The following is a 14,384-nucleotide window of genomic DNA, read 5'->3' on the forward strand; positions in this document are numbered from 1 at the left end:
ATAGAAGTAAGTAACATCAAGGATATTTGATCTGTATAACTGGGCTTGTTCATTCCACAGATACATTAGTATCCACTCTGTGCTGAATCCTATTCTAAGTGTCAGTGATACAGCAGTGAATAAGACAGACAAGGTCCCTAGTGTTTGGAGCTTATATGCTAATGCATAAGTACTAACACCAGAGAAATAAGTTAACACATTGGGAAGTTTTTATAGTAATGAGGTCTGTGATGAAAACAGTATAATCAAGAGTGCTCAGAAGATGGTGCCACTATTTTACTTACTTATTTACAGCAGAAAATAATTTTTTCCCCTAAATACAGCTTTCAATTATGTTCTGTTGAATTTTCCTTCCCTGCTATTTGATGACATTTCAGCCAGATCCCATAGTTTTCCGTTTTTTTTTTTTTTAAGTACTGTTTAGGGAATTTCCTGGAGGTCCAGAGGTTAGGACTCCATACTTCCACTGCGGGGGGGCTCGGGTTCGATCCCTGGCTGGGGAACTAAGATCCTGCAAGCCGAGCGGTGCAGCCAAAAATTTAAAAAAGTACTGTTTAGTCTGAATTAAAATTTCATTCTCATAGCCAATCAAAGTAACTGTCCTACCTGCTCAAGACCTTGGCTCTGGATCTGCAGAAAGGAAAAGGGAATGACATTCTTCTTAAGTTGACTTGGGAAGGCTTCTCTGAGGTGACAGTAACACTAAGACCCAAATGATTTGCTTTCTAGGCAAAGGTCTGAGGTGCAGTGGTGAGCTTGGCATATTTGAGTAACACCTTTAAAAGGGTGGTGTGGCTGGAACATATTGAGAATTGCCAGTATTCGAATATATACTGTAGTTTTGTGGTTCTTTTGTTTAATGGGGATTGCAAATGTGGTTTTTGTTTTTTGTTTTTTGTGGTACACGGGCCTCTCACTGTTGTGGCCTCTCCCATTGCGGAGCACAGGCTCCGGACGCGCAGGCTCAGCGACCATGGCTCACGGGCCCAGCCGCTCCACGGCATGTGGGATCCTCCTGGACCGGGGCATGAACCCATGCCCCCTGCATCAGCAGGCGGACCCTCAACCACTGCGCCACCAGGGAAGCCCTCTATTACTTTTAAAACATTTTGCAAGCCAGTAGGGTTTTCTGTTTCTCATGTGTTTATTTAAGCACTCCTATTTTTTAACATAGTACCAAATTTTATATTTATACATAAGCAGTTATACCTCTACTCTTTCTTGGGATCAGGTAACATGGAATTGTTGTAGATGAATTCATTGCTTGAAAAAGCAGTTTTGAATTTCAGTGGGAGGTGTGCAGATTTTTAAATCAATGATATATTCTAGAAAGATCTATATAGCATCTTTCATTACTGGCCTATAACACCTCCCTCCACTCCAATATATTACAAAAAATTATTTTTTTTCTGTAATTTACCTTCTTCCTAGTGCACGTTTGTTTATCTTTGAAACAACCACCAGGGCTATAAATAAGAGATTGTGGGACTTTACTGTCAAAATTGTTTTAGAACTGATACTTCTACTAGGGAATATTTTTCAGGTAAAGCTGAATGTAGTTTATTTGGGTCTGGGCAACCAACATGTTATATTAAGAGATCCTGATTTCTTTGTACTGATTAGAGCAGGGAAAGGGAGCTGAACCTTTGTTCACCTGTTTTTCTTTTAATTTTTCTTTACCGTTTTTATCCTCTCCTAATTGTTTGTGAGAAACTTTACACTGATTTTTTTTTTTAATATTTATTTATTTATTTTGGCTTCGCTGGGTCTTAATTGTGTCTCGTGGGATCTTCGTCGTGGCATGCAGGATCTTTTTAGTTGTGGCATGTGGACTCTTAGTTGCAGCATGCATGTGGGATCTAGTTCCCTGACCAGGGATCAAGCCCAGGCCCCCTGCATGGGGAGCTTAGAGTCTTAACCACTGGACCACCAGGGAAGTTCCTACACTTTTTTTTTTCCCCTCAGCCCTCGGGGTTTTACATTAAGTAAAAAGCAATTCAGTAGTAGGTAAGCTTTTACCTTATTTAAAATAAGGAAAGAAGAAGGGAGAACGCAGGGAAAAAGAAATGAACCCCAAGAGTTACAACTTCAACATTTGCTTTTATTGGACAGTACATCCAAAATGCATCACCTCTTATAAACCATCCAACTCAAATGCATTATTCGCCTGGCATTTTTTTTCTATGGTCAGTGATTCCACCAGCCATTCATTCAAGTCAGAAATCTGAGAGCCATGTTGTATTATCCAACAGGCAGAGCAAGCACGTGTCCATTATCCACAATTTAAGAAATACTGTACTGGAAAGTGAATTACTTGAGGACCTTTCATTTATGTGTCCCAGTGACTAGCATAATTCTTCATGTACAGCAGGTAGTCAGATGTTTGTTGAATGAATAAGTGTAGTAATGAATGATTAAGAATCCCACCCCCAAAATAAGTTCAAACTCTTTCATTAGTAGTTATTTTTTGTCCTTAAAATTAGTTGTTTGGGTTTTTAAAAGTACAAGCATTGTCAGAATTTGTTAAAAAATTTTTTTTACCTCTATAAAAGAATTCTAAAAGCTTTTTTTTTTGACTCATTTATGGGTCAAAAGAAACCTAAAAGTTTTAAAGGGAAGTGGAATGTGAAATTTTTCATTTCAGTGGAAAAATGTGTCCTCCCACTCCCCCACTATGTTTAAAGAGAAATATGTCTTTTATGTAGTGATGCTTCCACCTTATGGCTTCTAGATAATTGCCACTAAATTTTTATAATCATAGATTTTTTTTTTCCTTCAGTTTATAAGCCTGATGAGGTGAAGCCAAGGGCTGGATCTGGCCCATAGGTTAGAAGTCCTACCATTCCTCTTCCAGGAAAGGTCCAGGGAGTATTTAAGAATGTGGCTGTAACAGAACTAAACTGCTTGGATTTGACCCCTTGCCCTGCCACTTACTGCTTGTAACCTTAGGGAAGTAACCTAACCTAATTACAGTGTACAGTTTTTTCACCTCTTAAATGATAATAATGTCACCTAACACATAGGGTAGTTGTAAAGATTAAATAAATTAATATTTGTAGGTATATATTTAGAATAGAACCTGACACATAATTGGCAATCAGATGTTATAAGGTAAAACGATAAAAGTGATGGAGTGATCTATACTGAAGTTAAATAATAGAGGGTATAAATAGCTGAACTCATTTTATCACAGATCTCAAATGTTTGAACTACCCTTGGAAATGTAAAGGAAACTATTTAAAGATAAAAGGAAATGCTCTTTTGTACCACATTTATCACATGTACAAAATTTATTGGTTTCTATAACCCCGAATTAGCCAAATGCCATATATTTGTAATGAAAGAAATAGTAGAAAGTCTTGCAGTGGAATAATTAAGCAAAAATGTAATCAGAAATTTTTTATCATTCCAGTTTCAAGCATCCTACTCTGATTACCCTCTCCTGTTTTTCTAACTCATTCTAGTGCTTTTATTCTGATCATCCAGCTCCACTATGGTCTCCAATTCATTGATTCTGCCTCATTGTTTAATGTCTGAAATCTCTGGGTTTATAGTTTTCATCAAATTAGGAAACATTTTAGCCTTTATTTCTTCAGATATTCTCTGAATCCCAAGATTCCTGTTATATGTAGATGAGGTCATTTGAGGTTGTCTCACAGCTCACTGATATTCTTTTTATTTTTAATTTTATTTATTTATTTATTGACATATAGTTGATTTGTAATGTTGCTTTAGTTTCAGGTGTACAGCACAATGATTCAGTTATATATATTCTTTTCCAGATTCTTTTCCCTTATAGGTTATTACAAAATATGGAGTATAGTTACCTGTACTATAAAGTAGGTCTTTGTTGGTTATCTGTTTTATTTATAGTAGTGTGTATGTGTTAATCCCGAACTCCTAATTTATCCCTCCCTAATACTTGTTTTTAAACAACTTTTGTTTCTGTGATGTTCATGCTTTCTGCTATTTTCTTAAATGTGTGGAGTGTATTCATAATAGCTAGTTTAACATCATTGTCTACTAAAACTATCATCCACGTCATTTCTGGGTCAGTTTCCTTTGTTTGGTTTTTCTCTTGATGGTGAGTTTATATTTTCCTGCTTCTTTGCCTGCTTGATAAGTTTTGATTGGATGCCAGACGTGTGTTTTATGTTTTAGGGGCTGGATTTTTAAAATTTCCTTTAAATATTTTGGCTGTGACACAGTTAAGTTACTTGGAATCAGTTTGATCCTTCTGAAGCTTGCTTTTAAAGTTAGAGTGGGTCCAAACAGCACCGAAGGTACGGCTACTTTGGTGTCATTATAGATGCAATACCTTTCTGAAGACTGCCAGATGCCTAGCATATTAAGGAGTGTTTCCACTCTGGCTGGCAGAACGTGAACTATTACTAAGCCCTGTGTGGACTCTGGTGATTGTTTTGTCTACTCCTTTCAAATGATTATTTCCCCAGTCTCTGAGAGTTTTCTCACTCACATGTATAGGTCAATATTTAATAGTCAGAGGCTTGAGTGGAGTCCTCTACATATCTCCAGAGCTCCCTGTGTGTGCAGTTCCCTTTTTTCTGATACTCTGTGCCACGCATTTTCATCACCTTGGCCTCCCCAAACTCTGAACTCTTGTCTCCTAAACTTAGTGAAACCACCAGGCTGTTTGGGGTCCTTCTGCTTATGCTCAGTCCTGGAAACTCTAGGCAGTATGCTTGGGCATTTGTAGGGCTCACCTCATTTGTTTATCTTTTCTCAGGAAACACTGTCCTGTACTCCCCTTTGGTTTTCCAGTTGTTCAAGCAGGAGGAGAAATCTGGCACCTGTTATTCTATCCTGGTTGGAAGCAGAGGGCTCTGTCTTTCATCATCCTGTTGTCCTTTCTCTTCCCCTTACCCAGCATAAATTCTCTGTTCAATCATTATAATCTCTTCCTGGAATACACTTTTGACTCCTTTGCTCCTCTCTTGTTTCACTGGGGAAAACCACAACCCTGGATCCACCTCTTCACCTTTTAGTGCCATCTATGCAGTTGAATGTTGCAGGAGAAAAAGATACACACATGCTATTTTCACTTTAAATTCATGACCACAAACTATAATTGAGCCCAGTCACACTGTACTTCCATAGTCATTTATTCTTCCACTTTCCTAGATGTCTGTTTCACATCTTTTCTCTCAAAATTTTGGCACCTCCTCCCCCATCTTCCACGGCATTTTCCTTATTTCCATATCACTAAGAAGCTGAAGCAATCGAAAAGGAACTTCTCACAGTGGTGTGGTGCCACATCTACCCTCCTACCCACATCTGCACGTACCATGTACTTTGCCTTCTCTTAGCATATAGTCACTTCCTCCATCTGTGCATTAGATTCCATTCCCTTTTGCCTGTCCAGGGCATTTAAAATTCTCCAACAATTTCCTTCTTTTCTCCTACATCATCAGTATTATATCTTGGAACATACTTATCAGTATACAAACATACTGTATTCCATCTAGATGGGATTCCCTCTTACCCTATCAGTTATCATGCTGTTTCTGTGCTCCTTTTTTTTTTTTTTTTTTGCAGTACGGGGGCCTCTCACTGTTGTGGCCTCTTCCGTTGCGGAGCACAGGCTCCGGACGCGCAGGCCCAGCGGCCATGGCTCACGGGCCCAGCCGCTCTGCGGCACGCGGGATCCTCCCGGATCGGGGCACGAACCCGTGTCCCCTGCATCGGCAGGCGGACTCCCAACCACTGCGCCACCAGGGAAGCCCAGGGAGCTACTCTTCATTGCGGTGCGTGGGCTTCTCATTGCGGTGGCTTCTTTTATTGCGGAGCACGGGCTCGAGGCACGCGGGCTCAGTAGTTGTGGCACATGGGCTTAATTGCTCCGTGGCATGTGGGATCTTCCCGGACCAGGGCTCAAACACGTGTCCCCTGCATTGGCAGGCGGATTCTTAACCACTGCGCCGCCAGGGAAGTCCGAGCGAGTTTTATATATAGAATGTTAGAAGAGGCAATACAGAAATAAGGCATGATTGGCTAGGAGGTCAGGGATTTCCTTATAAGGTAAGCAGGTCCTATTTTTTAGGTAAGGTTAGCTAGCTAAAACTGAGTTAGAGGATTGTGATTGGTGTTATGTTTCCTTGACAGTGAGGTGTTTCCCATATGTGCAGGCTGATTTAAGTTTAGATTTTTGATGTGGGCTGAGCCAATGGGGTGGCCTCTGTTTTGCTGTTCCAATATACAAATTAACTTTACTAGACAAAAACCTTAGAGTCAGGCTTTATTCCTTTCTCTCATCCCAGATGCCTGCTGTCAGGAAATCTTGTTAGCACTACCTTTAAAACATATAAAATCTAATTACTACTCACTACCACCCTGGTCCATGTCACTATTATTTCTAACCTTGCCTCCTACACTCAGGTTTAACACTTGCCCCTTTAATGTATTCTCAGCATAGCAATCAGGAAGATTTAAAAATATAAGTCAGATCGTGTCACTTCTTGCTCAGAATTTTTTAATGGTTCCCTATCTCACTTATGGTAGAAGCCAAACTTTTTACAATGGCAAGGCCCTACAAGATCCGGCCCTACGTTGCTTCCCTGACCTCATCCACTCTCTCCTCTGTCCTTATTTTGCTCTACTTTGAATACATCAGGCATGCTTCTACCGTAGGGTCTTTGCAATGGCTGCTTCCTCTGCCTGGAATAGTCTTCTCCCAGTTATCCCCCATGGTCAATCTCCCATCAGCTTCCCCATGGCCCATCTGTGTGTTTGAGAAGAAGAGTGCCTCTGAGGGAATTAGTTGTGCTGTAAAAAGTGAAGGATAGAGGGACAAGGATATGGCAAATGTTGAAATCCTATTGGTGAAAGAGAGCCAGTGGGTGAGATAATCTTAGACTTATTAGCTATTCTGAGTGGTAATGAAAGACTTAAGCAGAAGAGACTTGTAGCACATCAGTAAAGATGAGGCAGCCGTTAGTTAGCCATTGGAAAAATTCATAAATCAGGGTTTGTAATTTGAAGGTGTCTTCGCCTATTAATATCTTTTGTAGATAGTAGGTTTGGTGTCCTGCTGCTTAGTTTTGATTTAATTATATGCTTTTCATTTTAACAGAGAATAGGTCAAAGAACTGCTTGAACATCGTTTTTGGAATCTATTATAAAAGCTTAACAGGAAAAATTCAATTATTTAGTTTCTCCTTTAACTGAGTATTAGAGGAAAATGTTTCTGTAGTTAATCTTGTATGTTTCATCAAATAAGAGACAGTGTTTCCTGTCATTTTACCATAGCTGATAGATTTCAGAGCCTAACCAGTATTTATCTCATACCTGTTTAGTCTTCTGTACCTTTTTGATTATTTATTTATTTATTTAGGTCTCTCACTGTTGCGGCCTCTCCCATTGCGGAGCACAGGCTCTGGACGCGTAGGCTCAGCGGCCATGGCTCACGGGCCTAGCCGCTCCGCGGCATTTGGGATCTTCCCAGACCAGGGCATGAACCCGTGTCCCCTGCATCAGCAGGCGGACTCTCAACCACTGCGCCACCAGGGAAGCCCCTATTTTTTATTTTTTTAAAAATAAATTTATTTATTTATTTTTGGCAGTGCTGGGTCTTTGTTGCTGCGCGAGGGCTTTCTCTAGTTGCAGCAAGTGGGGGCTACTCTTCGTTGTGGCATGCGGGCTTCTCATTGTGGTGACCTCTCTTGCTGCGGAGGATGGGGTCTAGGCGTGTGGGCTTGCTTCAGTAGTCGTGGCTCACAGGCTTTAGAACGCAGGCTCAGTAGTTGTGGCGCACGGGCTTAGTTGCTCTGCGGCATGTGGGATCTTCCTGGACCAGGGCTTGAACCTATGTCCCTTGCATTGGCAGGCAGATTCTTAACCACTGTGCCACCAGGGAAGCCCCGTTTTTTATTTTTAATTGCAGGATTTACACTAAGTTTAATTTTGTAAGTTGCCAGAATCACTTATGGAAGTAGACCTATTTGACATTATAAAATATTCTCTTATTAAGAGGGTATTATGTTTCTCCATGTCATAGTCAAGAAAAGATTTGCATGTCCTTTCTGTGGTTCTTCCATATTTGTTTATTTGCACACCCTTTTCTCAGAGGGAAGAGTAAATGAAGAAATGATGGTTATAGGAAGATATTAACAGAAAAAGTGTAGCCAGCCATGATTAGTACACGAAGTATATACCATGGGATCTCAAATCTGACTGAATTCTCTTTAGCCAGCACTAAGGAAAGCAAAGTTACCTACATGATTCACTTAAGTTCATAAGGTAAAAACAAACTAGTTTTTCAAGGGAGAAGCACAGTTAATCCCAGTACTAAATTTTGAGTATCTCCCATGGGTCCCTATAATAAGAATACTTTGTGATAAAAGTAGGTACCTGGGGCAAGAAAGTACAGTAACTTTTAGGATCAGCTGTGTTTGTAGATGTAAGAAGTATCATTTGCTTTCACAAGAGTTTAATGTTAGTCAGTGGTTCTTAACCTTTTTGGGGTCATAGACCCTGTAACATTTTTATGTAGTTTTATTGTGAATTTGCTAAACATATAAATTCTGGACTCATCTCAAGAGATTCTGATCCAGCCAGCGTGTGGTAGGTTTTATAAAGGTATGTGTAAGCACCATCCTAGGTGATCCTGACGTAGGTTCTTGTTAGACCATATGTTTAGAAACTGCTTCTGGAATATAATTTCAGGGAGTTCGAACATTACATCAGTACATGGATCTTATCTCATACGAGTGAACAACATTCTCAACAATTGTATGGTGAAAACAATAATGTGATTCATAGGGGTGTTTGGTGCTGCTGTATTAGAAAATTAACGATTTTTGTTGAAATTTATTGATCAAAGCAAGTCACATGGCCATACCTAACTTGAAAAGGAACAGTACTCATGAGTAACACATGTGGGGTGCCCCCCTTCTCTTTTTAGTAATGAATTGATTTTTTCCCCTTAATATCGAATCACTTTCACATCACTGAAATAAACATGCATGATTATGAGGTATTATTTGTTTAATTTACTAATATTTTTTAAAACTTTTGCATCTATATGTTCTAATTAGATTGGTCTACAGTTACCATTTCTTGTTCTCTCCTCACCAGTTTGGTATCAGGGTTTTGTTAGCATTATAAAATGAGATGAGTATCTTTCTGGTTTTTTTTCTTCCTCAACTTTCAGAGTTTATATGGATTTTTGATATACTTTTTGTGAAGAGTTTAGGGCACAGTCTCTACACACAAGATCACCCTCACTTCTGACATCAGCTGCAAATTTGGGAGGTTCCCAAAACCCTGAGGTTCAATAATTTGTTAGAAATATTCATAGATCTTAACTGAAAAACTGCTTTGCTCATGGTTATGGTTTATTAAGGGAAAGGATACAGATTAAGATCAGCTAAAGGAAGAAACAGTGTCCAGGAGGGTCAAACACAGAGCTTCCCTTGTCCTCTCTGGTGTTGTCAGGTCACCATTTCTCTCCTTTCCTCATTAAATGACAGGGCACATAAGTACTGCCAGCCAGGGAAGCTCACACAACCTTTGGTGTCCAGAATTTTTATTAAGGCTTCATCATGTAGGCATTGCTCATGTGGATAATCTCAATCTCCAGCTTGATTGACCCAAACCCCTTACCCTGAGTCACACTGTTGCTATTTCTGGATTGACCTGCTCCCTAAGACTATATGAGTTTGCCAGTCCCCTCCCTGAATCACATTGTTAGGTTATCCAGTATGACCCAAGGCCCCAGGCTAACAAAGACTCTCTTATCAGATATAACATTCTTAGGGCCCAAGGATATTACCTACTAGAAGCCAAGGGCAAAGGGCAGACCGCTCTTTGGACAAGACCAAATTCTTTGCTACACACTTTCACATAACTGTCTTTTTTCTTTTATGGTTGTCTTCCTGTGATTCTTTGATACCAGATTAAGTTATAGGGATTCCTTGATGGAAAATTGGTTCTTTTGAATTTCTTTAGTTGTCTCTTATGAGATAAAAATAACAGACGCTTATTTAACTGCACTTAAATTACTTTTTTTTTTTTTTTTTAAGAATAAAGGTTCTCTTCAGTTTGAAGACAAATGGGACTTCATGCGTCCAATTGTTTTGAAGCTTTTACGCCAGGAATCTGTTACAAAACAGCAGTGGTTTGATCTGTTTTCGTAAGTAATCCATTCATTCTACCTTTTTGATAACATAAAGGAAAATTTGGTGGCTATATTCAAATGGAATATTGGCTCCAGATTGGACTGTTTACCTGTTTGAAATTATTACTGATTGTGTTGGGGGTCCCCAAGACCACCCCTAGGTTCAGTGGTTTGCTCGGAGGACTCGTAGGACTGAACATAAAGTCATACTCACAGCTATGATTTATTACAGCTAAAGGATACAAAGCAAAATTAGCAAAGAGAAAGGTATATGGGGTCAAGTCTGGGGAACAGGCACAAACTTCCAAGAGTATTCTCCCAGTCGAGTCACACAGGATGCATTTAATTTCCCCAGCAACAAGATTGACAACATATGTGATATGCTGTCACCAAGAAGCTCTTTGGAGACTCAGTACCCAGGGTTTTTATTGGGGGCTGCTCACATAGGCAGCCTCTGCCTGGCATGTACCAAAATTCTAGACTCTCAGAAAGAGCGGTGTTCAGTGTAAACCATGTTGTTTGTACAAACAGGTTAGGCACAGTGAGCCATTCTCATCATTTCAGGAAAATTTTCTATCAGTGTAGGAAACTGTCAAACATTCAAGTTCTCAGATCCCAGCCAAACAGGCTTTTCTAAGGAATACAGTCTCAGATCTGTTATGTTAACTCTTAGCCTTTGGCCAGAATGTCTTTACAGCAAAACTATTACCAGTAGGACACCACCCCTGCCCCCATCCCCACCCCCATGTGCAGCAAGGTAAGACCAACTTGTAGTATTGATCTCAGTTATGCCTTTTAGAGGGCCTAAATTTAGTTAGTTAAAATAAATCCCGCCAACCATGAGGTTTATCTTAGAAAAGCAGGTGGCTTTCTCCTTCAGTTTCTGTATGGACCTTTTACATGGCCTGAGGCATCAATTCAGGCACAGCACAACTATGGCCATACAGTTGAATTCGACCTGAAAATTTTCCAGGGTTGAAGCAGTGTCATGATGGGGTACATACAAAAAGAAGTATAATTTCAGAGGACCCACATGGTACCCCTGGAAACAAAGAGTTTGCACTTTTTTAGGGTACTCCAAGCAAGGCATAAATTAGATAGTATGGGTTAACAGGGCCCTCACTGTGTCCTCCCATGGGGCCTTTCACTTTAGAGTTCTCAGTCTAGTTCATTTAATTCAGTTCAGGCCTTGTTTTCAGACGGACTACCTGAAGCCAATTAGTTCCAAACAGTTTGTTTATCCACGACACCATTTCATTTGCTTCATAGTGTGGATGACATTTAGAGGTGTTCTTTGTGGAAGGTGTAGGAATTGGGGCTGCTTGCAGCCGTCTCAGAGTACTGCTAGGTGTGATTGAAGTTCAGCATTCAGTTTGAATTCAAAGCACTAACAACAGCATGGAAAGCCAACACCAGGAGCTGGGAAAGCTTTCAAGAATACTTATGAAATACAAAAATCATTCATGTCCTTCTCCCTGGTGCCTCACCAGGTGCTGAGTTTTATTTTTTCTCCCTTATAAAATCAGTGTGTCCCATTCAGTAATGAAAGCTTTTCATTTTTTTCCCAATCACCCAGACCTGGAGGAGGAACAAAAACATTTTTACAGAAAAACGTTTTTATACAACTTAACTAGAAAGACATATGTTTAGGAATTGGTCTGGATGAAATCCCAAATTTTCAAAAATTTTCATAATAAGTTTACATCACACCCCCACCCCTTTTGTCCTGACCATTTACCTAGTGAGCAGCCTGGAAAAGATCAATTCCTTTCTGGAGATAGCTGTGTTTAATAATGAAGTTGCCTTACTAAGGTGTGTGTGCAAGGAAGGGTGATGCGAAGGTGAGGGAAAAAAAATCAGGTTATTAATTCATTGTTGAAAACTGCAACTAATCCGGAAAGCTGGACACAAGTCCGTAGCAGTGAAATATCACCGAGAGGGGATCATGAATCCAGTCTGTAAGGAGCGAGTATGCTTTCTTCCAACTTGCAGCTTTTAGCAGTAACCACAAGTTAGGAATGCACTTTAGGTCTGTATATCTGATACAGAGGCTATCAGCAGCTTGATTTCAGATGGCCCCGTCAGAGAATGAGTCCTTTTCTGTGGGCATCTGCAAGTGATTTAGATCTTCCAGCCAGAATCCATGACGTTTTCAGTTTATGGCTTCACAGAGGGTGTCTTAAATCTTCAACAGTCCACAAGTCAATGTCCTGTTCACTGAGCATATGCCTGCTTTAGTTCAGCACAGCTTGTGTTGGGGTTTAAATAGCCCAATGTCAGACAATATCAGGTTTCAGCTTAGAGTTAGATCCAAGCAATTAGGATTTGTGAATTCAGGATTCCAAAAAAGCCAGTGACTTTTCTCGAGCAGTGGCAAAGCCAAGATGCTGCAGACCAGTCGTGTTCTAAGTCCAAGTGACAAGACTTTTCTAATCCACTTTTATTTTGTCAGTCTTAGAGTTTAGATTAATCCACTCAGTAATATGCACATCATGCTGGAAAATCATCAGCCTTTCAGGGTCAGACATCTGATTTCACAAGAGCTCAGTAGCAACTAAAAACTGCTTTTTAAAACTCCAGAAGTGTATATCTATTTGGAAATTTCTTATGTTTTCATGTTGTCTCCCTTTTCTCTGAGATGGTAATAAGTAGAAATAATAATATTATTATTATTTCTATAATATTATTATTATAGAAATACTTATTATTATAAGTAGAAATAATAATGGAGATTTATTTATTCTGTTTCCAATACTCAAACAGTTCAAATTCTAATCCTTTCACCAGCAGTAAAAAGCAAGGAAATTGTGTCTCAGTAACTTTTTTAAAAAAATTTATTTATTTACATTTTATTTTTGGCTGCGTTGGGTCTTCATTGAGGCGAGCGGGGGCTACTCTTCATTGTGGTGTGCGGGCTTCTCCTTGTAGTGGCTTCTCTTGTTGCGGAGCTTGGGCTCTAGACGTGCAGGCTTCAGTAGTTGTGGCTCTCAGGCTCTAGAGCGCAGGCTCAGTAGTTGTGGCGCATGGGCTTAGTTGCTCTGCAGCATGTGGAATCTTCCCGAATCAGGGCTGAAACCCGTGTCCCCTGCATTGGCAGGTGGATTCTTAACCACTGCGCCACCAGGGAAGTCTGTCACTAACTTTCTATTTTGCAACTTTTCCTGATTGATGTGATCCCTCTAGCATCTATGAAAGTACAAGCATATAATATTTTATATCTTTATTTATCATACATCCAGGTACAATAGCCAAAGAATACAAAGCCATCTTTAAAACTTTCCCTGCCTCTTTTTTCTTATTACAGATTTATTCAAACTCCTAGCAATAAATTTAGCATTTGCAATATTAACATTACAGTTGCTGGGAGATCCTGACCGGAATGTGGGAGGCATGGAGAGGTTGCTGAAGCAGCAGTAGTTAGGCTGAAGAAACACCTGGAATAGTTTCTTCTCCCTTGGTTATCTAAAACTTTCTCCAGCCCTGCGACCTAATGTAACTATTAATTCCTCCTGCTTGGAGGAGAGACCAGCAGAAACATTTAACATTTTTGGTCCACCCGAAAGCTTATGTTTGAGAACTTTTGGGCCTTTTCTCCTCTTATTTGGAGGCAAGAACAAAAACCAAAGTCTTCATCCGTACTGGGCTTTTTCTCTCCTCACTTGGGTCAGCATGGCCAAAGCAGCTAGAAGATATAATGAGCCAACTCTCTTGGGGTTAGATCTGTCATTTTCAAATTTCATAGGTAACTTTTACCTTTCTCACAGCAGATAGCAACTCAGCTGCTGATTCATACCACGGTTGATTTCATAGCCATGCAAGTAGCAGAGGTTCATGATACTACCACTTAATCCTTCCTTTTCTCAAACAGTGCTTTCACCATGTTTAATGAATCCCACGTCTGACACCAACCATGTCAGTGGTCTTAAGACCACCCCCAGGTTCAGTGATTGTTAGGAAGACTCATAGGACTCAGCATATAGTTGTATTCATGACTATCATTTATTACAGTGAAGGGTACAAAGCAAAATGCAACAAAGGTGCATGTGGTAAAGTCCAGGGGAAACCAGGTACAAGTTTCCAAGCATCTTCTCCCAGTGGAACATATCCACTTAATTCCTCCAACAACTAATTGGGACAACACATGTGAAATGCTGTCTACCAGGGAAGCTTCTTTTTTTGTTGTTGTTAATATTTATTTATTTGGTTACACCCAGTTTTAGTTGCAGCTTGCAGCCTCCTTAGTTGTGGC

The 14,384-nt window shown here is 39.9% G+C and overlaps 1 protein-coding gene across 3 annotated transcripts in view; it reads left to right on the forward strand.

The window, feature by feature from the left end:
* CUL5 (cullin 5) overlaps positions 1–14,384 on the forward strand; it is a 96,618-nt gene that overhangs the window by 7,567 nt on the left and 74,667 nt on the right. For all 3 annotated transcript variants that reach the window (XM_033410177.2, XM_033410178.2, XM_004282272.3), the window contains exon 2: positions 10,041–10,150. In XM_033410177.2, the coding sequence (XP_033266068.1) occupies positions 10,041–10,150 (110 nt within the window). The remainder of the gene's footprint in view (positions 1–10,040; positions 10,151–14,384) is intronic.

The sequence above is a fragment of the Orcinus orca genome, chromosome 8, assembly GCF_937001465.1.
Source record: "Orcinus orca chromosome 8, mOrcOrc1.1, whole genome shotgun sequence".
Lineage (NCBI taxonomy): Eukaryota > Metazoa > Chordata > Mammalia > Artiodactyla > Delphinidae > Orcinus > Orcinus orca.